Source organism: Orbilia oligospora (genome assembly GCF_000225545.1).
Source record: "Orbilia oligospora ATCC 24927 unplaced genomic scaffold scaffold00215, whole genome shotgun sequence".
NCBI lineage: Eukaryota > Fungi > Ascomycota > Orbiliomycetes > Orbiliales > Orbiliaceae > Orbilia > Orbilia oligospora.
Window position 1 is genome coordinate 617,399 of NW_011645772.1, and position 23,668 is coordinate 641,066.

At 46.6% G+C, this 23,668-nt stretch overlaps 9 protein-coding genes across 9 annotated transcripts; 6 read left to right on the forward strand and 3 right to left on the reverse strand.

Annotated features, from left to right (window-relative positions):
• Positions 1-2,000: 2,000 nt before the first annotated feature.
• On the forward strand, positions 2,001-5,959 carry AOL_s00215g185 (uncharacterized protein; the record flags this gene model as incomplete). The annotated part of the gene is made up of 7 exons (XM_011129387.1): positions 2,001-2,071; positions 2,241-2,428; positions 2,635-4,947; positions 5,049-5,593; positions 5,653-5,740; positions 5,798-5,878; positions 5,937-5,959. 7 exons carry the CDS (start codon positions 2,001-2,003, stop codon positions 5,957-5,959), a joined length of 3,309 nt encoding a protein of 1,102 aa, XP_011127689.1.
• A 1,214-nt stretch (positions 5,960-7,173) lies between these two features.
• AOL_s00215g186 (uncharacterized protein) lies at positions 7,174-7,803 on the forward strand (the record flags this gene model as incomplete). The annotated part of the gene is made up of 1 exon (XM_011129388.1): positions 7,174-7,803. One exon carries the CDS (start codon positions 7,174-7,176, stop codon positions 7,801-7,803), a length of 630 nt encoding a protein of 209 aa, XP_011127690.1.
• A 256-nt stretch (positions 7,804-8,059) lies between these two features.
• AOL_s00215g187 (uncharacterized protein) lies at positions 8,060-9,284 on the reverse strand (the record flags this gene model as incomplete). The annotated part of the gene is made up of 2 exons (XM_011129389.1): positions 8,060-8,427; positions 8,510-9,284. The coding sequence occupies 2 exons, from the start codon at positions 9,282-9,284 to the stop codon at positions 8,060-8,062; spliced, it is 1,143 nt and encodes a 380-aa protein (XP_011127691.1).
• Positions 9,285-10,073: 789 nt separating this feature from the next.
• AOL_s00215g188 (uncharacterized protein) lies at positions 10,074-12,283 on the forward strand (the record flags this gene model as incomplete). Its single annotated transcript, XM_011129390.1, has 5 exons — positions 10,074-10,375; positions 10,456-10,626; positions 10,686-11,625; positions 11,688-12,008; positions 12,089-12,283. 5 exons carry the CDS (start codon positions 10,074-10,076, stop codon positions 12,281-12,283), a joined length of 1,929 nt encoding a protein of 642 aa, XP_011127692.1.
• Positions 12,284-12,618: 335 nt separating this feature from the next.
• On the forward strand, positions 12,619-13,978 carry AOL_s00215g189 (uncharacterized protein; the record flags this gene model as incomplete). Its single annotated transcript, XM_011129391.1, has 2 exons — positions 12,619-12,904; positions 13,218-13,978. 2 exons carry the CDS (start codon positions 12,619-12,621, stop codon positions 13,976-13,978), a joined length of 1,047 nt encoding a protein of 348 aa, XP_011127693.1.
• Positions 13,979-14,245: 267 nt separating this feature from the next.
• On the reverse strand, positions 14,246-15,444 carry AOL_s00215g190 (uncharacterized protein; the record flags this gene model as incomplete). Its single annotated transcript, XM_011129392.1, has 3 exons — positions 14,246-14,860; positions 14,925-15,377; positions 15,442-15,444. 3 exons carry the CDS (start codon positions 15,442-15,444, stop codon positions 14,246-14,248), a joined length of 1,071 nt encoding a protein of 356 aa, XP_011127694.1.
• Positions 15,445-16,211: 767 nt separating this feature from the next.
• On the forward strand, positions 16,212-19,121 carry AOL_s00215g191 (uncharacterized protein; the record flags this gene model as incomplete). The annotated part of the gene is made up of 3 exons (XM_011129393.1): positions 16,212-18,558; positions 18,629-18,825; positions 18,885-19,121. The coding sequence occupies 3 exons, from the start codon at positions 16,212-16,214 to the stop codon at positions 19,119-19,121; spliced, it is 2,781 nt and encodes a 926-aa protein (XP_011127695.1).
• A 769-nt stretch (positions 19,122-19,890) lies between these two features.
• Positions 19,891-20,771, forward strand: AOL_s00215g192 (uncharacterized protein; the record flags this gene model as incomplete). The annotated part of the gene is made up of 2 exons (XM_011129394.1): positions 19,891-19,909; positions 19,966-20,771. 2 exons carry the CDS (start codon positions 19,891-19,893, stop codon positions 20,769-20,771), a joined length of 825 nt encoding a protein of 274 aa, XP_011127696.1.
• A 716-nt stretch (positions 20,772-21,487) lies between these two features.
• Positions 21,488-23,415, reverse strand: AOL_s00215g193 (uncharacterized protein; the record flags this gene model as incomplete). The annotated part of the gene is made up of 2 exons (XM_011129395.1): positions 21,488-21,763; positions 21,835-23,415. The coding sequence occupies 2 exons, from the start codon at positions 23,413-23,415 to the stop codon at positions 21,488-21,490; spliced, it is 1,857 nt and encodes a 618-aa protein (XP_011127697.1).
• Between the last annotated feature and the right edge of the window lie 253 nt (positions 23,416-23,668).

The window sequence follows — 23,668 nt, forward strand, 5'->3', positions numbered from 1 at the left end:
CATACGCACGTGTGCTGTGAAGTGTTTTGGAATCTGCATCTTGGGAGAGAGCCATGTCGTCGCTGCATGCAGCACACAGCATTTCGCTGACTGGTTGGATGAGTATGCTTTGGAAGGTTTGCTAAAAACGTTAGTTAAGGGACCCGGCTTGCGATATGTTTGCGAATTCCCATTGTGGCGCGGGAACATTTTCAGGGGGGAGAATTTAGTGCTTTTTCATATTTTTTATTTTTTATTTTTTATTTTTTATTTTTTATTTTTTATAAAGATATGATCAAGCGCAAGCATGAGCATGCAGGTGTCCAGGCAAGGAATCTGCAGCGAGAGCCGTTGTTACGGGTGCACTTCCATTGCATCGATCAATCACGTTTTTAACTTAGTTTGCTCGCACACGATAGTAAGTACTTAAGTACATACATGTACAGGACTGGACTGGCCAGACCGGAGGGGTATCGCGGGATGCAATGTTAAAAGTCACAGGCCGGGATAGCTTTGGTACTAGTTCTGGTTCCAGTTGGATCTTGTCAATTCCAAGTCATGTCATTGTATTGTTGTTGTTCAATAGAACCAAGCAACTATTGTAATCAAATAAAATATGATATCATGACCCGAGCTCTCTTAATTTCCTCTCCTCTAAGATTGTAGTGTATTGTAATTAGTAATTACCGTTGGTTCAGCCTAGTACTTTCACTCATCGATAGAGACGATTAATTGGGTGACCACGATGGCGGTTTCCGATATTACAAGATCTTGAATTGAGGACCCGGCTAACTTACGAATCGGATGAAGCACCTGGGATGCATGGAACTGGTCGCAAACTTTTGCTTCTTACGCAGGTGGTACTACCTACTTACATACAAACTAAAGCTTCCGGGACTATATTAAGGTGACTTAACTGGGGGAATGGAGTTTATATATATCCGACTGGATGACTTCCAAGTGAGTAAGGGTAGGTACCTACTTACCTAGGTAATAGGTAATATATACTCTTATTGACTGACCTACGTTCCAGATAATCGGTACATGAACTACCTACGAAGTACTTACCTGACGTACAAGTTTAACTTACCCATCGCATTGACCACCACCAACCAACCAACCGGCCAACCGACCAACCGACCAACCAACGCTGCCGCCGTTTTTCTTATCTGTCGACGGGGACCAAAGATCCCCCCTGCATATCGATTACCAGGGACCCTCCTGCTAAAGGGGCTGGAGGACCTTTTCACACGCGCCGTTTGGATTGCTTGACTGATAGTTAAGTAATTCAGGACGAGAGGACCTGGAGCCTGGGTGACGTTCCCGCCCTGTCTGGCTCTGGGTGGGTGGGTGACAGTGGGCGCTACTCACAGTCGGCTTGACCTGACTTGACTTGACTTGACCTGACTTGTCTCCCCTCTCTGCTCGTTTTAAGTTATAAGATTTTTCTCCGCCCTTTTTTCTCGTGATTCCAACCTAAAGCGCCGACATTCTCGCATGCGATTGGGGCAACCACCTCCTGGCATTCCTTTCTTCTCCCTTTTCCAATTCGACTCTCGAACGTTGCAGGTGCATATGCCAACAGAGAAGGATATTTTTTAAAAAGAGTACGGAAAAATAAAATAAAAAAACATAAAAAAAAGAATAGAAGAAAAGAAAAGAAAAAACAAAAATAATCGATAGTCGCAAAGGCACAGCTTAACCGGTTTTAAACAAAATTTAACGAAGATTACGCAGTTACGTCGACATCCTCATTCGAATTCCAAACCCCTCGAACTTATCCCCTCTCCTTCACATTTTTTTGTTCCGCACGAAACAGGAGCTGGATTGAAGTGTTTTTGGTCTCAACTCGACTCGGGTTCCCTTTTTGTTCTCATCATCACCAGCTTGGAGCCGGCCCACTCAGCAGTAGCGCAGCCATATTCGGACAGCCGAGAAAGTGTTCTGACTTCCCCAACTCATCGACAAAAAAACCTCCCGCTGGACAAACAGCTTGACATCCACCTCTGAATGACTGCCTCATGGCGCTGAATGGGCTGGATGCGCAGGCATTGAAGGAGGCCTTCGATTATGCATGTTCAGAACCAGGATGGTATGCCGTTTCCCCTGCTTCCTCTCTGCTATCCGATCCGGTTTGATGCTCTCGAATCCCGGCGCCTCTGGACGACGGATCAAAGGGAGGAGAAATCGAAAAGTCGCCCGTTGTGTTGATGTTCCAAAAAGACTAGCTACTAACTTTCCGGATGCGCTTATGGAAATAGGTTCTTATTAAAATATGAAACTCGAGATGATATTGTGCTGCTGGGGAAGGGAGCGTCCGCCGTGAAGGACATGAGGGAGCTGATATCGAGCGAGCCGGACGATTCACCAATATATGGATTTATTCGATATCGCCGGAGGAACATACTGATCAAACTGGTACCGGATAATACAAGTCGAGTACTGAAAGGTAAGATATATCTGACTTCGATGTCCTTTTTTTAAAATATACTTAAGTATATATTTAAGTATATACTACATATTCAGATATAGATATAGATATTCGATTATCAAAAGTTCAATTGGAAAAAGCTTCAAGTGAACTTTACGACTAAAAACATATCGGATTTGCAAACATACAGAGAGATAAAACAAGAAAACTAACTTTAAATGCAGCTCGATCGCAAGTACACTTTCAATCCGTGGTCGAACGATTCTCACCCTGCGACGTTACGGTATCTTTAAAGTCGTACAAAGAACTTACAGATGCAGCCCTCACAACGGCCTGTTCGACGCACACGGCAACAGCCTCGATATCGTCATCCTCTAGTTCACTACGCCAAAGACGGCTGACTGATATCCAAGAGACGTCCGAGGAAGGGTTTGAGACGCTGGGAGCCGAACCTAAACCGGAGCCGACCACGACGTCTAAGGTTGTAGAAAACCAGCAGGGCTTGCAAGTTATTGTTACTACGCATGATCCGGGTGTATCTAGCGATGGGAAAAGAGCGCCAATTGAGGTGGAAATATCAGCGCCCGAACCTATCAAAGTCGAGCAAGAAGTAGAGGATTTCCATGTTCTGGACACGGTGGACGAGCTGGGATTGACTCGAACGGACTCGTTAATAAGAGAACGAGAGGACGGCGGGCCGCCACGGAAATCTACATCTTCAACGACAGGAAGGCCGACTGCAGAAGACATATATGCAGAACTAGCATTAAAGTACGCCCCGAAAGTGAAACTGGGGCCGCGTCCATCCGCGGATTGGCACAAACGGCCGCATACATCGTCGTCGACAGGGTCCGGGCCGGCGATTGGGGATAAGGAGACGTCGAAATCGGGCCCTACGGCATCGGTACCAAAAAACGTCCACCTTCCGGCTCGAATTCCCACAAGGAAAGCCAGGTCGGGGAGTCAAAGCTCGAATCACTCGAAATTGCAGTTTCAATTTCAAGCACCGTTCGAGGCTACTGGTGCGGTAGCCAGTAAGAGAAAGGGCTCTCTCCACCACCCCGGCCCCCCACCACCCCTACAATTTGCTAGCGCAAACAACACAACCACGCCATCAAACCCTTTCCCTTCTGCACCTTTATCCCCTACGCCCTCGTTCACATCCATTAAAAGTGCCCTGAGTACCAGCAGCCATTCCGCTGCTGCCTTCTACCTCGCAAACCCCATTGGTGCAGCTCCTGCAGCAGCTGCAGCCTCTGCCTCTTCTTCTGGAATTTCTCCTGAAAAGGCGAGGTTGATGAAGGCTTTGGAATTGAGGAAGAAGGCGCTAGCGGCAACATCAGTAACAGGAGCAGGAATACCGGCAGTAGGGACGACTCCTCATCATCAGCCAGGAGCGGAGGAGCAACAGCATCAGCAACAGCAAGACGCAGCGGAAGCTACTCCGAAAAACATCACCACCATCGTTCCCACTTCTTCATCTTCAACTTCGAAACCCTCCCGTTCAGGGTCAACAAAATCAACAAAATCAACCCGATCCGTATCGAGATCAAGGTCCAAATCAAAATCATCAAAGGCTAGAACCACGCCAATTTCCACGAGCCCTCATCCTCCTGCCACCACTCAGATCGGCTCCACTCCCCACGCGAGCTCACCCGACGAGATGTCTGCCACGCTCACCGAGGCCGGATCGCCTCCAACATCCTCATCTTCCTCTGTCACCCCTTCCGAACCTACGTCTCTCACTAGTTCCGTTCCTGATACCCCAACACAGGGTACATATACGGCAACTTCTGAGCCTACGCCCGTTGAAAACACGCTGCCTTCCCCCACGCAGGCACCTAGTACTTCAACCGAGCACGACTCCCAGAAGAGCTTCTCCGATGATCTTGATAAGGAATCCGAGTCCTCATACGGTGTCTCCGACCTCAATGGCGAGTCCATCGAAAGCAATACCATTACGGATGACGGAGAGGACCGTATCACTACCCGACTTCACCCTCCACCTCCTACCCTTCTCCTCCCAACTCCTAAATCCGCACCCCCTGAATCACCAAAAACAAAGGAAAATCCTCAACCCGAAATAATCTCGAGAATTATCGAAGTAAAGGAGGAACCCAAAAGAGATGACACTCCACCTCGATCTCCACTCTTACATTTAAATATGCTCCACCCGAAAACCCCTACCGATTATATTGACAACCAAACGTTGCCAAAATCCCATAATCGGCTCCCGTCGACCGAAGTCCCCGTCATTGAGACTGCACGGTCGGTCTCGGCTCCCTTCATGAATAACCCAGACAAAAAGCCAGTTTTAGTAGCATCGTCTCGGAAAGTCAGCGTTTCTAGTAGTGTTTCGCAAAGAATCAAGGCACTTGAAATGCTTTCCAAAGATAAACCAGCCGCTGCTTCCCCGCCAGTGATGCCTCCACAACGCTCACGTCCTTCCTCTCCAACCCCACAGTTCGCGCCCGTTCGTACCAACAGTCTGAAGACTAGTACTAGTTCCCCTAATCTTTCACCGTTGGTCTCCCCTGGTAAGCCCATTTGGATATATTCCAAGCACTTTTTTTTTTTTTTTTTTGTTCTGTTCATCGAAGTCTATGTTGATGTCATTAACACATTCTTGCGTTTTCAGGGACTCCTCGCCAGAGAATAGATTCACCTTTCCTGTTGAACAAGAAGACCTCTGACGAGCTCAATGGCAAGTTGCAGGGCCTTCCGACAGGTACCTGGTCGCCGGCCAAGGCGAGAGCGGGTTCATTCGGAGAAATTAGTATTGTTCCACCTAGAAAGGCATCTATTGCTTCAGTTAGCAGCCTTAATATCACCACTATCGCAGAACCACCAACGGTTGCACCTAAAAAGGAAGATATCCCACCTAAAACTGCTGATGGCAGCCCAAAGAGCAAGATATCACCTTTGCTCCGGCGGATGTCATCTTCAAAAGCAAAAAAGACGGCTAGCCCGATTACACCGATCACGCCGATCACCCCTCCCACAACTACACCAGTCTCTGTGGCCCCACCTCCACCACCGCCTCCACCACCAGCCCCAATCGAAAAGAAGGTCCTTTTGACAGGCTGGGTAAATGTTCAATTGCCCAATACCATGTTTTGGAAGCGACGATATCTTAGAATCGACTCGGACACATGGCTGTACCTCACCCTTAGCGCTGATGAGGTTTGTCAAATACATACATTGTTTTGTTATCTGTATCGGGATACTAACTGTCGGCATAGAACTCCCCACAAACCGGAAAGTATAATATCAAAAATGAAGTCATGGCCGCTATGGTCCCGGATATCGATGAACAAGAGCTGCCTAATAGTAAGCCAATTGTTTGCTGGATTTGATTTAGCTATGTTGAACTAACAGCGGCCGTAGGTGTAAATCTTCGCCTCATTGAGGGTGGGGTCCTTGCATGTGCTTGCGAGAACGACCAGGAGCTAACCAACATTCTCAAGGGTAAGATACTGACCCCGCTCCATCAATAAAAGGGCTCATCGCTAACAATCGCCTTTAGTTGTGAGATCCTGTATCGCCTAAATTCACTATTTCACTTACTATTACTTGGGTGAAAGGCCGCCCTGGATGTTAAATCGCACTTTAACAGCTGGATCGGTCACCAATCCCGGCCCCATATTGTTCACGATTCTTCATGTGCGACAGTTTGTTATACCCCGATTATCATTTTTAGTTTTGCGATTTTACCCTTTTAAAACCCAACGAACTCCTCGATCTCGTTATCACATAGCTCACTCGAGCCCCCCCAGCATTCCCCGTCTTCCTTTGTCTGTGTTTCTTTGGCGTCTGCATGCACCACCTCGGCCCCGACTTCCCTTGAGTTCATATCCATACCTTTCCTTGTACATCTTTGCCCCTCATCATTATTATTTAAGTTTACAGAAGCGACTCTTGGGAGATACCCTTGACTTGCGTGCTTACTTCAACCCCCCACCGTTTTTGTGTTAGGTTGTTGCTTCCCTATGTCCTCCCTTTTCTTTGGCCTTGTACAGAGCATCTCCTCGCCATTTGCATATTTTTCTTTTACCTTTTTGATTTTCATTTGTGCTTATCTTATAACCATTCTTAATAACATACCTTAGCATGCACTTTGCCCCATTACTCCTGCACCCTTTTTTTTTTCCATTATTATATCTTATTTCATAACCCCTTTCTTCTTCTCTATTTTCATTACATTTTACATCTTTTAACTTGATGATGTACGATACACCTCTCTTCCCCTTTCTCCCCTTGGTTACCCCTTTCATGGGAACCCTACTCGATTTCTCGGATCCCCAAAGATGGAAAGGACGGGACACAACGAGAAACTCTGATTTGGAATAATAATTTTCTTCGAAGGGGAGGAGTGCTCCTTGCGTCTAGATGTCTTATCATCGCCTCTTAGCCTTGTAGAATGCTATAATCTTTTTTTTCGAGTGGCATATAACAAACTCGATCACTGTATAACGTAACATCGCTCTAGACCGAGATCTACCTTAGACTTCATAACATAATCGGTATCGACTGCATCGATACTAACATGACTTTAACTTTAAATTTCCTCTCCACTTTGATACTATGAAAATCGCCTTGTCCGCGTTGCACAAGCTGTCCAAATAAAGTTTTGTGGTTGCTTTCCCAAAAGAGAGCCAACTCTTCGAATTCAAAGCTCTTCTCTTTTTGCGACACCAACAACCAAAAATAAAACCCCGTCGCATTAACATGCTCCCGTCGATAATCACCAACATAACATCATTATGACCTCCCTCGTTGTCCCCGGCCAGCCTCTGGGCCCCGTGAGCGCCTACATCCCCGGCCAAGGCGTCCACGTCTTCAACGGTCAAATCATCGCTTCGCTCGTCGGGCAAGTGGTCACGAACCCTCAGACGACTACCACCACCACATCTACATCTACATCTACATCCACATCCACACCTACAGCTGTACCTCCCACAATTTCAGTCCAAAAACCGGTCCTTACAACCGACGAAGAAACCAATGCCACTTTACTGCCTGAAGTCTCCTCCACCGTCCTCTGCCGCATAACCCGGATCAACCCTCGTCAAGCTACAGCATCGATCTTCATCGTAAACAACCACATCTGCGGCGATGAATTCCAGGGAGTGATCCGAGTTCAAGATGTTAGGCTTACGGAGGTCGATAAGGTCAAGATTTTTAATAGTTTTAGACCGGGGGATATCGTTAGAGCTAAAGTGATCAGTTTGGGGGATCAGAGTAATTATTATTTGAGTACGGCGAGTAATGAGTTGGGGGTTATTATGGCGGATTCGGAAATGGGGGATCCGATGTATCCGATCAATTGGAAGGAGATGAAGAGTACTAGGACTGGAGTTGTGGAGGAGAGGAAGGTTGCGAAGCCGTTTTGAAATCTTTTTACTTTTTGGTTATTCTTCTGGGGGTTCATATTGGCGTTTAGGGTACGGAGAATTTTTAAAAAAAGAATTTTGCAACGTCTGTAAGACGGTATGATGTATTAGATAGAGAGAGAAAACCTGCATAGCGATTGCATATTGCCCTTGAGAAAATCATTGTATTATAACCGTCTATGATGTCTATGTAACAGGTGAAAAGGGAAAATAAGGATAATGCCGCCGCTCCTATATTGATACACGTAAACTTTATTTAAATAGTCACTTTTTCTATCTCCTTAGTAACTTTCTCCACCGAAGGCCCGGGGGCAGCAGCGGTTTCTGTGGCAAGTGGCTTCGACTTCTCTCCGCCCTTCAAGTAAAATTCACTCTCCCCGATCTGGCTTCCATTGGCCTTCCATCTCTCTTCATATTGCGTCCTCTTCTCCTGGCAGAGCTTGATGAAGTTTGGCCAGTATGCGGCATGGTTATATGTAAAGTCGATCTCACCCTTGAAATCTTTCAACAAATGAGACTTAGGCACATGAAGCGACATGTCTTCGTTGAACTTGAGTTTCGGACGAGTGATGGGGTCGATGAATGGCCAGATGAGGTTAAGGAAAGCCTTGGCCCACCAGGGAACTATATTTTTTGGTAAACCAGTCATGTTAGTGATTAAATTAGAAAATAGAGATGTGGGATGTATTGCATTTGGAAAACGTACTGTTGACAACCAATGCCCTTCCTAATCTTTCCGGGTAGTGATTCTGAAGAATACTCATAACTTGTTTCCCTTGTCCCGGTGTAGCATTCTGACCAGCGCTAGCACTCTTGAAGTCAATGAGCAATGCTAGTGTTTCAACACCTGGTGGTGCAATCTCCAATACTCTTTCCAACATAAATGTCAGGTGCTGAATCTGACGGTCACTCTTCTCGGTATTCTGCTTGCAAGGGTTGAGGTACAAGCAGGGTCTGGATTCGTTGTCGAATCCGAAGACAATTTGTTTACCAGTCTCATTCTCGATCTCAATGTACTCCGGGGTATGAGATTCGAGACCCCACTCACGTCTCCAAGTCAAAGTAGCTTCGATACGCTTCTTAGCATCTGCTACAACCCATTTTGTGGCACGAAGGTAACGAAGGAGGCATTCTTTGGTCATGAAGATGCGATCGATGTCCGTGAGTGGAACTTTCTCGGCGTCTTTGGCCGTGGAGACGGCAACAGTGGTGATGGTGTTGCATTGCTTCAGAAGTTCAGCGTATAAAGCTGTTTGTTCCAGGGTAAGATCTGGTGGAGAAGGGATGGTGGCAGATGCAGCTGGAGCGCCGTAGGGGGTGGTTTTGGTATTTGTTGGCTCGGATTCTGCGGTTGTATAGGTAACCTGCGCGGCTGATGATGATTTTGAAGCAGCTGGAGCATCGTCGAGAGTAGTTTTCTCGTTCATTGTCTCTAGGACTTCTTCCTCCGGGACTGGGGCTATGACGGCTGCTGTCGACATTGTGGGAGATGGGATGTTGGTTGATACGTATCGTCCGAGAGGGAGAGAAGGTTATTTGGCTTATTCGATGTCTTTGAACCTAGTGGCAAGAGCTATGACAATGATGTATGCACCGACTTGTAGTTGGGCAATAACTCGGGGTGGTGGTGGGATGTGAAGATGGAAATGGAGATGAAGTCAGACAGGACGGAGGACAGGTTTATATCATCCCTTTCGCTCGTTGATGTTATGTGGGTCTGGGTCGATCGCGCTGCAAGGTCAGCTTGTCCAAGGGGTTTTCCGGCCTGAAAGCGGCCGGCGGACCCGAGATTTGGTGTTCTATAAAATTTGTCGACTGCATTGGAGCAATTGGCCGGGAACCGACTGGCTTGATACTATTTTTGAAGTCTCTCGGTAAATTAGATCTGAAACTTATCGTTACATCTAGTTGTTAGTATGCAGGTGCAGTAGGAGTAGCCAATGCGGTGATAGTGATATGGTGGCGGTGGTGGTGGATTTGATTCGCGTGGTTGAATGGATTGTAACTTTTGGCGACAGCTTTTTACATCAGAAACGCGTTTGTATTTATTACAAGGACAGGCCGACTTTCTCGACAACAGCTTCATAAGCTCTCGAGCTCCACGAAACCGGTACCAATACCAATTTTGAGGTAGCCAACTGTATTTACAAGTAGGTCCCAGCCTCAATATTTCCATTGCTTAAGCTAAATATCTAACGTAATTGATTATAGACAGCTCCAGCATACCGATACATTAGACCCACGAAAGCCCCACAGATAAAGCTGCCAAAATGTCGTCCCCGGAAGACCTCGCTGAAAAGTTCGGCGAACTCCCCGATGAAGTCATGGCTGAGCTACAGAATATGTTGCGAATATACAATATCGATGCTGAAGATCTATTCTTCAAATGGGAAGAATACTGTTTGAAAATGGGCGAAGACATCAAGCTCAACTTGAAGAATATCACTACCTTCAAAGATGATGCGCGCGAACAATTTGAAATCGAAATGAGGGCCAAATCGAAGTCTGCACAAGCTCCGGCAGCAAGAGGGGTGCAGAGGACGGCAAAGAGCACTGGCGATGTCTTTAATATGTACGATCTTGTTCTCAACCGGCTTTCGTTTAGGGAGGATAAGGTGGTATAATAGATATACTGATAGGGATTCGACATAGGTTGGACGGCTTGACGCCTGCTACCCCCAGGTCGGCAGGACCCAGTGCAGCAAAACGGAAACTTGAAAAGGCGGGGTATGAAACACCGCTTGCTGAAAGGACAAGTAAACTAGCTGTAGGATCGTCGCCAGTCGGTCCTGGACCAGGATTCAGAACCCCTGGAGCTATAACGTACGTTAAACTCTTCCGTTACTTGATAGCTTCAAACTAGCTAACGCATTGATAAATAGTTCAGTACCCTTCCGCAACCGCCCAGATCCTGGCAAGGTTATGGAAGTCTATAATCCTAACATAGAAATACCTGAGCTGCCACTCCCAGGCTACCCAGGCTATGAGTCCAGAGTACAATTTGCGGCCCTGATCCAAGCAAAAAACTTTGGATACAAACCCATGTACCAAAAACTCGTCGCGGGCTCTCAAGTTCTCGATGACCGAATTGAAGAATACGCAGTAGCGATCCAGAAAGAGCACAACATACCAAACGAGGACTTCTGCAACCCCTGCTCGAAGCTACCCGAAGAAGTAGTCGTTGTTGGAAGAATCGTTACCGACGTGATGGAATCGCAAAAAAGGAGTAATGAGGCGAGTTTACTGCTCGAGGCATCCCGAGGAGATGGAGAGGGAGGAAGAGTTAGGCTGGACCTTAGTGCGCTCAAGGGATATGCATTCTATCCTGGAATGACTGTCGCTTTCAAAGCAATGAACCCGACGGCCGATAAATTACTTGTTAAATCGGTATTAACCCCGCCAACATACTTTGGCGCCGGCTCTAAACCTAGCGACATGGAAGAAGAATTTCGGAAACTCGCAGCTGGGAACTTCAATGTCTTCATTGCGGCTGGCCCGTATACTACCGATGACAACCTAGATTTTGAAGGATTAACAGAGTTAGTCGACAAGATTGTAGAGACCGAACCAGACGCAGTATTCTTGTCGGGTCCGTTTATCGACACCGAACATCCAAAAGTCAAACTTGGGGATTTCCCCGTTGATATGAATAACTTCTCAGGATATGTCCTTGAAGACTTGTTCAAGGAAAAAATCACGTCACAGCTTAATAGGATCACGAAAAGTATGGTTCTTTTAGTGCCAAGTACGAGGGATGCTGTTTCCAAACACGTATCGTTCCCGCAGGATCGTTTTCAGAGAAAGCTATTGGGATTACAACCAGTACGTCGTATTGAAGAAAAAAATACAACCTTAGCCTTGAAGACTACTAACTTTTGACTTAGAATGTTCAATTACTCACTAACCCTTGCATGATCGCCCTCAATGAAATACAATTTGGAATCTCCAGCGCCGATATTCTTTTCCACCTCAATATGCAGGAAGTCAAAGCTTCAGGAAAGGGGATTGAAATGAATACATTCCATCGATTGGCCAACTACGTCATCTCGTCGAGTCACTTTTATCCTTTGTTCCCCGCGCCTGAAGCCTCGCAGGTCGGGTATACCACCCCGGTAGATTTACAATGGATGCGACTGGCCGAATTCCCTGGAAATATCAAGCCAGATGTGTTGATTCTATCCAGTAAATTACCTGGAACTGTTAAGGTACGATATCCTAGGAGATACTGGCAATGGATGCTAGGGTTATATAAGCCAAGTCTTGCTAATATTTTGTCTTGGGATAGGTTGTCAATGGAGTTGTTACCATCAATCCGGGTTTCATGAGTACGACGAGAACGGCAGGGACTTATGCATTTATGACTGTAGAGCCTCCGACGAAGATACTAGAGGAAGAAAATATTGTACCCCCGCCTGATGATGAATTTACGCTGAAGCACAGGATATATAATCGTGCGAGGGTGGAGATTCGACGGATATAGTATTTTCTTCTTCCTCTCCTTTTTCTGACTTCGTTCTGTCCTTTTTATACAGGCAAATAGAGTTTACAGTAAACACCTACAGCGAAGAAAGTTAAATAGATATATCCCTTTAGACCCATGTTGAATCTCAAATATCATAATACATTCCCTTCATGCATGCGCATCGTACATTAATTCCCACTCCAAAATCCAACAATCCACGATCCGGTAAGCCGTATTTTGTGTTGCCCATCTGCAGATCGGTCACACAAAGCATGTATGCACATATGTTCTGTTCCTGAATATAAACCCTTCCCGCCGCCCAGATATACAAAAGACCCAGAGAAAACCCCGCCATGACATCCACCAACACTGCACCTACACCACCACCGTCAACATCAGGGTCCTCCATCTCCGCCGGTGATGGCTTAATCCACGTGCGAGTCCTCCCACCGTCAAAGCTTACACTACACCAATTAAACTACAAATATCCACTGAAACTAATCTCGCCTGCGCCGTCGCAATGGGCAAAATCGTTAACGGTGTTTGTGCTGAGTTATGGTGGGGGACTTGTTTCTGGAGATGAGGTGAATTTGAGGGTTATGGTTGAGAGTAAAGGACGGCTGTGTTTACAGACGCAGGGTGGGTTTTTTTTCTTCTTCCTCTTTTTAACTTACTGTTCTTCCTTTCTATCCTTTGTCGTATGTAGGTTGGTGGATACTTGGGATGTGGTGGTAGTTTTGGTTATGTAATAGAAATTAAACCCTTTGATGTCGCGTGCGCAATTACCCTGCACCTGGGGTTTGGTGGAATCGCTGAATACAATAGCCTCAAAAGTTCAAAGCTTTAAAGTTGCAATTTGAGTATCTTCGAAATTACCAAGATTATATAGGCCAAATTTCATAAGAGTCTTAAAGAAAAATACATACTAACAATGTATTTTTACAAAACCCAGGTAGCACCAAAATCTTCAAACAAAAAGATCCTTCATCACCCCCCACAATCCAGCGCATGACGGTCCGCATCCACCCTGGCGCTTCATTCCTCCTTCTCCCAGACCCAGTCCAACCTTTCGCCGAAAGCAACTACGTCCAACATCAAATATTCGAACTCGAAGATACAACAAACGATACTTCATCCCTTGTCGTCCTAGATTGGGTCACGGAAGGACGAACAGCTAGAGATGAACACTGGAGTCTTAAAAGATTTGAGAGTAGGAATGAGTTTTTTGGGGTTAAGAATAGTGATGATTACGGTGGTAGTGACGGTGAAAACGTAAGAGGGAGGTTATTGTTACGAGACGCCATGATCCTCGACGGAGAACTGTTATGCGGCGACGAAACATTAAGAGAAAGACAGGATTCTCAAACAATATTTGCTACTGCAGTAATCCGTGGGAAGCCATTTACGAGGTTAATAGAGTATATCAAAACTAGATATGCGAATGAACCACGGATTGGTCAGAAGAGGTGGGATACGGATGATGATTCGAGGAGACACAATAGAATTGAAGTTGAAGCGAGGAATAATGGAGTTCTGTGGGCGGCGTCGTCGGTTAGAGGGTTTCTGTTAGTGAAAGTTAGTGGAGTGGAGATGGAAGGGGTGAAGAGGTTTGTTAGAGGTTTGTTAAGTGAAGTGAACGAGGAGGGGGTGCCGAGAGAAGATGGTTGCATAACAGAGGAGTTTGGGACGGGGATGTTTCGGTGTTTGGAGTAGCATGTTTTTATTACTTTGGCATGAGCCGGTTGCCGAGTGTGGTAATATAACTAGTAATTGTATAAAATATTCTGAAATGACAATAATGATATATCGCAGGCAATAAAGAATATAAAGATAGTCAATATGATGGGTAGGGTAAGATAAAATGGAAATCAAATGTGTCAGTCTATATCCTTCGCCAGAACTCCTCAAACATCAAGTCTTTACCGCCCCATAACCCATTCCCGACCTTAAGTTCGCAACCTAGCACTGGTAGAAACACCTTCAAGGGGCTGTTTGCTCGGCTCTCAGCACCACCACAGGCTCTTCCTCTAGACTGTTACTAGACAGCACTTCCTCAGCCTCAGCCTGCTGATCTGCTGGCCCAACACCCACAAGCCCCTTCGACTCTGCTAGTTGCGTGCTCCTAGAGTAACTTGGATCGCTCTGATAAAACTCGTCGATGATTGGATGAATCAGCACTGTCTGTTTATTCACTGACAAAATAGAGTTCGTCGGCACGGTGACCCAATCACCACGTTCAAATGTCAACGGCTCGCTTGCAACCATTATTAGATCTTGCCCACGATCATGTCGTTCCATACGGTAAAACCCCCCGGTTTTGTACTCATGGAAGCGGGTACCGGAGCTAAAGTATAGACTTGCGGCTTCGTCAGTACGGGAGCTAATGTAACGTGTGCAAACAACGGAATGGCCGTCCGTTGCAGCAAAATTGAGGAGCGATGGTTCGGTGATGCCAGCTGCACGGCCGAATTCGTTTAGACGGTTAATAGTAGAAAGCATGGCTTGACGGAGAATCTGATGACCGAAGCCATTGGGTGGAGTTGTCGCTGGGTCGACACCAAGCCTAGTAAGGGAGTCGAGGAAAAGTGCGAATGCCTATAATTGCGATATATTTAGCATTTGCGTAACTTGAAGTATATATTATAAGAATGCTGCATACCCATTCGCTATCTGTACTTCCTTCTACGACAAGGAAGAATCTCTCTTCGATATCTAGCACAATATTACGCTTAATCTTTTGGAAGCAAGCGATGTTTCCATTGTGCATAAACATTATGCTATTGTATTTAAAGGGGTGGCAGTTGCTCTCCGAGAGCTGACCGGTGGTAGTAGCTCTAACATGAGCGAATACTAGTGAAGAAGTCGTCTTTTCGGCAAGTCTTGTGAGGTTTGTGCAATTCCATGCTGGAGTCGTGGATGTGAATATACATGGCTCGCTACCAAGTTCCTGTGAGGTGTAGTATCCAATGCCAAACCCATCACCGTTGTGAGGTCTTCTTGTGTCGAGCCGTAATCTGGAATCATAGGATTGTGTGAGAATAGAATGTGTAGGATTGAGGATTAGATGGGCGAGGAGAATCTCCTGCCTGCCTTTGTATATCAAGAAGCGACACTATGTAGCTGATTAGCTTTGGCTACCAAGCTATGACAAATGCATTAGATAATAAGGAACCCACCATCTCGAACTAGATGTCGTACTAGTCGTTAGAAAAGGTCTCCAGAACCAAGCGAGATGTCGAGTTTCAAATCGAATCACAGAATTGGTCTCTGGACTCTAATAAAAGGCCCCCCAAACAGACGGCGAATGGGATGAGTCGGCCGTTGGATCACGCGATCTTGTCCTATATCGGCGCAATCACTCCGGATAATACCGCAAAGGACTGTAGTCAACTGCAATTGTAAGCGGTGGTTGCTAGATGTCGGCTGGCGGCTGATCGTCAAGTAATCGATTCGTCTGCGGTTGTCGATAGGAGGTTAGATCTCATGATGTTGAAGTAGTGGCAGTTGTGGTTAGTGGTGTTGGTGGTGGTAACTAGGAGCTGGAGTGGTCACACAGCACTCACTCCTCAGCTAAGGCAACCCACAGTCGATCGCGCCTTTTGACGAGCTGCAGTTTCCCCGGGGACTGACTTATGTCAGCCACGGGATCTCCCAGATGGTTCCCGAACATCCTACCGGAGCCCGTGGGGACCGGCCGCCAACACATCAGTGACAGACAGCTTCCAGATATCATATCCAATCAACCTCGACTTGGCTTTCAAACTTCAAAAATTGCATCGACACACCCCACCACGCCTTCACTTCTTCAACTCACATAAAAAATATACCGAGCAACGAAAACACATACTCTAATCCTAACCCATAAATACCTTCAGCTAGCATACCCCCATCCCGAATAACACTTCATGCCGTCACAATAAATTCCTCTCGCCGCAATTTCCTCACCATGAGCGGGCGACTTCTTGCCTCACGAGCCACCGGCCCGCAACTTAGACCCCACATTCGTCTTACCCAGTCCCTCCGACTTTCTTCACGACCTTACAGCCTTCTTGCTCCACGTACAAATGCCGCCGGCCTTCTACGGAACCAAGCTTTCCCCCGATTACGACATGAATCTCTCTCCGCACAACGTTTTCGTTCTATCACACAAGTCACCGCCGTTCGGCCGATAAGCTTCCAAAGGGTGTTACCAAGGCTGTTTCTTAAGTTTGTGCGCATACCTGCGGCATTTGGAGGCGCTACTATTGCTGGACTTGCGTATGTCAACTATCAGGTACACCAGGCGGGGAACTGGACTCTTGGAATACTCAACGATGGCAAGGAAATGGCGTCAGGTTTTTTCAACTCTGGGAAGGAAGCTTTTGGGGGTGTCGTGAGTTCGATCGAAGGGTTAGAGAAGCCGGGTTGGTTTACAAAGATGCAGGAATCGGTGAACCAAGCAATGTCTAAATCGGGAGCTGGAGCCGCCGGCGGAGAAGGTGGAGGTGGAGGGAAGGGAGGGAAGGGGCCGGAGGACGAGGACCCGAATACGAAGAAGCATGCTGTAAAAACTGCAGCTGCTACCGCCGCCGTACTGGGATACTCCGGTGGGGAGGATGACAAACAATCCGCGAGGGACGACCAGATGATGGTTCTCACTCGTAAAATGATCGAAATCCGGACAATTCTCCAGAGGGTTGGCCAAACTGGTGCTCTTACACTGCCATCGATTGTAGTCATCGGCTCCCAGAGTTCCGGCAAGAGCTCAGTATTGGAAGCGATCGTAGGACATGAATTCTTACCGAAAGGAGCCAACATGGTTACAAGACGGCCAATTGAGTTAACACTGGTCAATACACCTGATTCCTCTGTGGAATATGGTGAATTCCCAACGCTCAACTTGGGCAAAATTACCGATTTCTCCCATATCCAACGAACACTGACGGATCTCAACTTGGCTGTTCCCGAGAAGGACTGCGTATCTGATGACCCTATTCGACTTACTATTTACTCCAAGAATGTACCGGACCTTTCACTCATAGATCTCCCCGGATACATCCAACTCTCGGCCCTCGACCAGCCCGACGAACTCAAAGCTAAAATCTTCCAACTGTGCGACAAATATATCAAACCTCCAAATGTCATCCTCGCCGTTTCCGCCGCCGACGTCGATCTCGCCAACTCTACTGCCCTTCGTGCAAGTCGAAGAGTAGACCCTCGCGGCGAACGGACAATTGGTGTGATTACGAAAATGGATCTTGTAGACCCTGACCGTGGTTCAAGCATTCTTAAGGACAAGAACTACCCCCTCCGCCTAGGATATGTTGGTGTGGTCTGCAGAGTCCCACATTCTGGTGGTCTCTTCAGTCGACAAGTCAATGTTCTTAACGCCATTACAAAGAACGAGAACGCCTTCTTTGGTCAACATCCTCAGTTTGGTGGGGAGTCCGGTGTTACTGTTGGTACATACTCTCTTCGTCGAAAACTAATGGAAGTACTTGAAGCTACAATGGCACAGTCTCTACAAGGCACATCGGATGCAATCCACCAAGAATTAGAAGAAGCTAGTTATGAGTTCAAGGTTCAATATAACGACCGCCCCCTCACCGCAGATACCTACCTTGCCGAGTCTCTCGACTCGTTCAAACACTCGTTCAAGGAATTCACCGAGCTTTTTGGCCGTCCACAAGTTCGAATGCTACTAAAACAAGAACTTGACCAAAGAGTTCTCGATATCTTGGCACAGCGTTACTGGAACAAGCCAATCTCGGATCTTAAGAAGGCCCGTTCGGATGAGCATCCCCTATCGGAGCTAGCTAAAGTAGAACCGGATGAGTTGTACTGGCACCGGAAACTGGATGGTTCTTCCAGTGCACTCACGAAGCTGGGAATTGGAAGGTTAGCGACAAATGTGGTTGCAAACTCGTTGTCTACGCAAATGGATCAGTTGATCGAAAGCTCTACGTTCCGAAATCATCCATTTGCGAAGAAAGCGATTCAAGATTCAACGAACCAAATCTTGAATGAGCGGTTCTATGCTACTTCGGATCAAGTTGAAAATTGCATCAAGCCATATAAGTTTGAGATCGAAGTCGATGATAGAGAATGGTCAAATAGTCGTGAAAACGCCCAAAGGCTATTGAAAGACGAATTGAAGGCATGCGAGGATTCGTATAAACGATTGAGGGATCAAATTGGGGGGAAGAAATTGAGTAGTGCTATGGCCTTTGTGGACAAGATCAGGAGTGGGAAGGCTCCAGAGATGCAGGAGGGGACAGAGGCGCTAGGTTTTAGCCAAGCAATGTTAGAGAAGGGTAAATATCCAGACTTTTTTATCGCATTCACCTATCAATAAGCATCTACTAACGAGATCTATGATAATAGGACGCGAGGGTACTTTCTTGCGGGACCGAGCCGACATCATCAAAATGAGGATGTTAGCAGTCAAGAGCAAAGGCTGTGCTACCAAGGACAATAAATACTCTTGTCCAGAAGTGTTTATGGACGTGGTAGCCGAGAAGTTGACATCTACAGCCGTCCTCTTCTTAAATGTCGAGCTCCTATCAGAGTTTTATTATAACGTATGTTCCCCACGCACCAATCACTTCTTTGTGATCTAGTACTAATAGCTTGTCAATAGTTCCCTCGAGAACTCGACCACCGGCTAGGCCGCCACCTCTCACAGGCTCAAATTGAGGCCTTCGCCAGAGAAGACCCCAAGATCAGGAAGCACGTCGACCTCCAGCAAAGGAAGCAGCTGCTTGAGCTCGCCCTACAGAAGATGGAAAGTTTGATGGCTTTAGAAAAGAGTAAAAAGGCCCAAACGGATCCAGAAAGCAACGGAAGAGTCCAGGGAAGATGGGGTGGACTCTTTTAAAAAGAATAATGCGAACCAGGTTAACGGGTGTGATACGAGTTTCTTCGATATATAATGAACCTTTTTTTTTCTTTTCACGACCCCCATCTCTTCTTACTCTTTCTGGGGAGGCTTATTCGGTCCTTGGGTTTAAAATTCGGAAAAAATAAGAGGAGGTTTTTGTAATTGTTTTGAACAGCGGAAGCTACAGGCGTTATTGGGCATTTTGTGTCGTTGTCTCTCACATTCTTTCTAGGATGCAGCGTCCATAAAAAACACTCCAATCTTACCTTTTACCTAGTATTTATTATTCAGATGTTTATATTATCTAGCCTTTCCCATCATATATATTGACAAAAGTAACTGTCTATTCTAGTTCTGACTCAGAATATGTATATAAATACTTTCTATCTAGCGATCTCTGAAAAAAAGTGAACCTCTGAGATAAAGCCGCTAGCTGACTGACAGCCAGCTCACGACCCTCATGATCCACGTTGTATGTACACAAGACTAAAATTCCACATAGTCAACACACTTATTGATTATCACTAGTCTGGTTGATATGCTCGGGTCCACTTCGAATCCAAACCCACCCCGGAATTAATCCAAGAGGGGTCACCAAGGCGATAGATAAACTCCATCCAGCTCTCAGCATTCGAGGCTTCCTCGTCTTCACCAACTCTTTTCGTTGGACCTTCCTATACTTCTGCATGCATACCCATCAGCTGTCCTTTCAGGTATATAGGTTCGCATGTACATAATCTCGCCTCCACCGTAGACAATCCTAAATATGTCCGGCCATATGTATAGTATGTACAAACAATGGCTGATTCGCCTTCAATAACATAAACTAACTTTTCGCCAGGAAATCCATCTGTTGGCGGCCGCCGTCTCGCAGAGCCGGCAGAGTCGTACGGGAAACCCCGTCCTACGGAAACACTGCAGGTCAACCACAGAACCCACGCCATGAAATGTCATACGATAGCCAATAGTCAAGTCATCTCGAATACAGTATACATACCCGAAATCAAAGAGTTTACACCACATCCTCAAGATGCCACTCCAACGGCGTTATTCCCAGCGGAAGTCGGGTACAATTCACTCGAAACCCCTTGTCGACGCTTTAGAAGCATGTACGACCATGAGCATATTCTGATATATACTGACGGAGCATGCTTAAACAACGGTGGGGGGGATGCTGCTGCCGGGTGTGCATTTTACTATCGACCTACTGAGGAATACGAAACGGATAAAAATGATCCGGGTTTCGTATCCTTCCGATTAGAAGATACTGGTCCGAGTGGACTAGAGAGTCTGCAAACCTCAAACCGAGCTGAAATCCGTGCTGTTATTGCCGCCTTGGATCATCGAGCTTGGCGTGGTGAAGCATGTACAAGAATCACCATCGCTACAGACTCGCAATATGTCGTTCACGGTATCACGAGATGGATCAGAACGTGGGTTCAGGAGGGATGGGTAACCAGCAAAGGGAGGCTGGTTGCAAACCGTGACTTGTGGGAGGAATTGCTAGGGGTACTACGAAGGCTTGAGCGGTCTGCTGTCGAGGTTCAGTTCTGGAGGATTCCTCGACAGCTGAATAAAATTGCAGATGCAGGGGCCAAAGCCGGTGCCAGGATGTCCCGAGTTACTAATTACAAAAAACGCCATTAAAGAGGCTCTTCCCGTTATATTAATATTGTTTGTAGTCTTATACATCAAGGGAACTTATAAAACACAGTAGCATTCGCTTTATAAGATAATATATCCATCTGTCTCTACGAGTTTATGGAGACAACGGATCAACCATTTCGACAAATCAAACTTCGATCTACAGCATACGGTCCCTCAATTACTCAACCGCCAAGTTAAGCGGTTACTGGGTTTGGTTTGAACGAAAGAACTATACCTGTACCGCCCGTATCTGTGTTGCACTCCACGGATCTATGGGAAGATATATACGAGCAACTCATCAGAAAGCGATGTTTATAAAACGATATGATAGCCATACCGTACCTTATTCTCCCCAGGATCTGTAAGTTGAGAAAAGCCATTAAACCACAAGCTACCCAGTAATAGTCCACTATAAAAGAGCTCTGATAACCACATCCCCCGAAGGAGCAGGTTGTCAAAGCCTTAAGTCGCAGAAAAGACACCGGGAAAGCATTCACTGTGGGCATTTCTCCTCACTCTCAAAAGAGCTGTAACGACAATCGCAAGACAGAATCTTGGGATAGTTGAGATCTCTGGGGTTGTTGGTCACTGTGCATAAAAGCACTACAAAGTCCTAAGAAAGTCGCTCGCAACTAGAAGGATGCATTAAATATTTTTATGTAAGAGAACATTAGACTCTAAATGCCAGCTATTACCCGAAAGCACGAGTATGTAGCTCAACGAGTGTTCTTTCCAAGCCCCGATTTGTATCTCTCTAGTGCCAGTTCTCTAGCGGCCTTGTGCTCGACTATGGGTTTAGGGTAAGATAGTTTCTTGAACTCGGCAGGAGAAAGCCGACTGGCAGGATCGTGAATTTCTTTCCCTTTCAGCTTGCTGAGTTCGGGAACCCAGCGGCGGATATATTCTCCGTCCGGGTCGAATTTCTCGCTTTGAGTCAAAGGATTGAAGATTCGGAAATACGGCTGGGCATCCGTTCCCGAAGAACTACAGAACTATAAATTTCAAGATACCTGTCAGCACACAAACGCTTGTAAGAGTTAGAAATAGCAAACTCAAAACTTACCTGCCATCCAGCGTTATTCGAAGCAAAATCCCCATCGATCAATTCGGACATAAAATAATTTTCACCCTTCCTCCAATCCAAAAGAAGATCCTTACACAAAAAACTCGCTACAATCATTCGGCACCGATTATGCATATACTTGTTCGTGGCCAGCTGTCTCATCGCTGCATCAACGATCGGATACCCGGTTTTCCCTTGAACCCAACGTTGAAAATGCTCTTCGTTGTATTCCCATTTGACCTTGTGGTATTCTTCGTGGTAAGCTTTGTTCATGCAAACGTGCGGGTTTGCTGCCAGAATTTGTTTGTAGAAATCCCGGAAACAGAGCTCACGGATCCAACCGTGATGTCCAGAATCCAATGATTTACCTTTGTTGTGATCCATGCAAGCTCGGACAGCCTGACGAGCGCTCAAAGTTCCAGCGGACAAGTGGACGGATAAACCGCTAGTCCCACTATCATTGTCAGGCCTGTTGCGCGTGTCCACGTATTTAGAAACTCGTTCGTCCAGGAACCGCCGGAGCCGAGACCTAGCCTCATGTTCTCCAGCCGGCCAGAGTTTTGCTAGCCGTTGGGCTTCTTTTTGCTCCAAACGTTTGTTCGGATTTGGAGTGGGGAAAGAAGTCTGAGAAAATAATTCTGCAAAGGCTTCCCTCACGGTATGCTTCGGATCATTCTTCCCCGGCGGAGGGAAGAGATCCTGAACACATTTGTTTCTGTAAACATACGGCTCCCAGGATTTGAAGAACGGCGTAAATACGGAATACGTTTTCCCAGCTCCAGACCGCAAGACCATAGGCTCAACGACACATGTATCGTGGTGTACAGTGAATCTGATGTCCTTCTTTACCCCCTCCCTGACAAGCTTCGCGTCTCGGCGCAGCTCATCAACCTCGTACAACATGTTCGCGTGAAGTTCACCCACGTCCCACTTTTCACACCAATCAAGGACATGGTTTTGCGTACGCTTTCGGTCCGTCACCTCTTCGACCCACAGGGGAATATCCAACTTCGCAAGGTCGTCCTTGAGAATTTGCAGGGTCCTGAGGCAGAAGTCGATTCTCGCAGGTGATGTAAGATGAGCATGGAAATCTTGGTGGGAGAATAAGTAGAGGCATATTAAAGGTAACCCCTGTGATTTTGCAGATTCAGCAGCCCTATGAAGGCCTGTATTGTCGGAAAGTCGTAGGTCCCATCTGAACCAGTGAGCTACGGCCTTTTTTGGTGCCAAGTTAACACGCTCAGCTTCCGTGTCCGTTAAGGCCGATGTCAGCTCGGTATACGGCAGTTCTATTGTGCCATCTTTGTAGGATCTAACTCGCTCGTTTGACATCTCTGGAGGATAAAACTCGCGAAGAACGATCTCCTCATGCCCTGAAGCGGTGTCGACATGCGATTGAGATACACTATCGCCGTCAGATTCGTCCTTGACAACCGTCGAGGCTTCGTTGGCATCCTCATCGCGGATATCCTGCGAAGAGCTCCGGTCACTGGTTTCGACCTTCAACAAGCTGAGGATAGTCCGTTTGGCTGGAGCGCCGGCAGCGGAACTAGCTTTACGTTTTGAACCTTTGGGAGGCATCGTCGAGAATAGATATGTTATCCAGGTTGATATTTTGGTAGTTCGATGGTTCGACAAGATCAGGATGGGACGATGTCGAAGAATGGGGAGCAGAGTCAGCCGGGGTACCATCCTGAACATCTCTCAGGGCTCAGAGCGCGTAGGGGAGACATGTTGGTTGCCATTGGTAGGCTAGGGACGCGATGCGTGGCGTGGACGATATATATCTAGATCGGACAGGTAGATCGCGATCCGGGTGCAGCGATATCGTGCG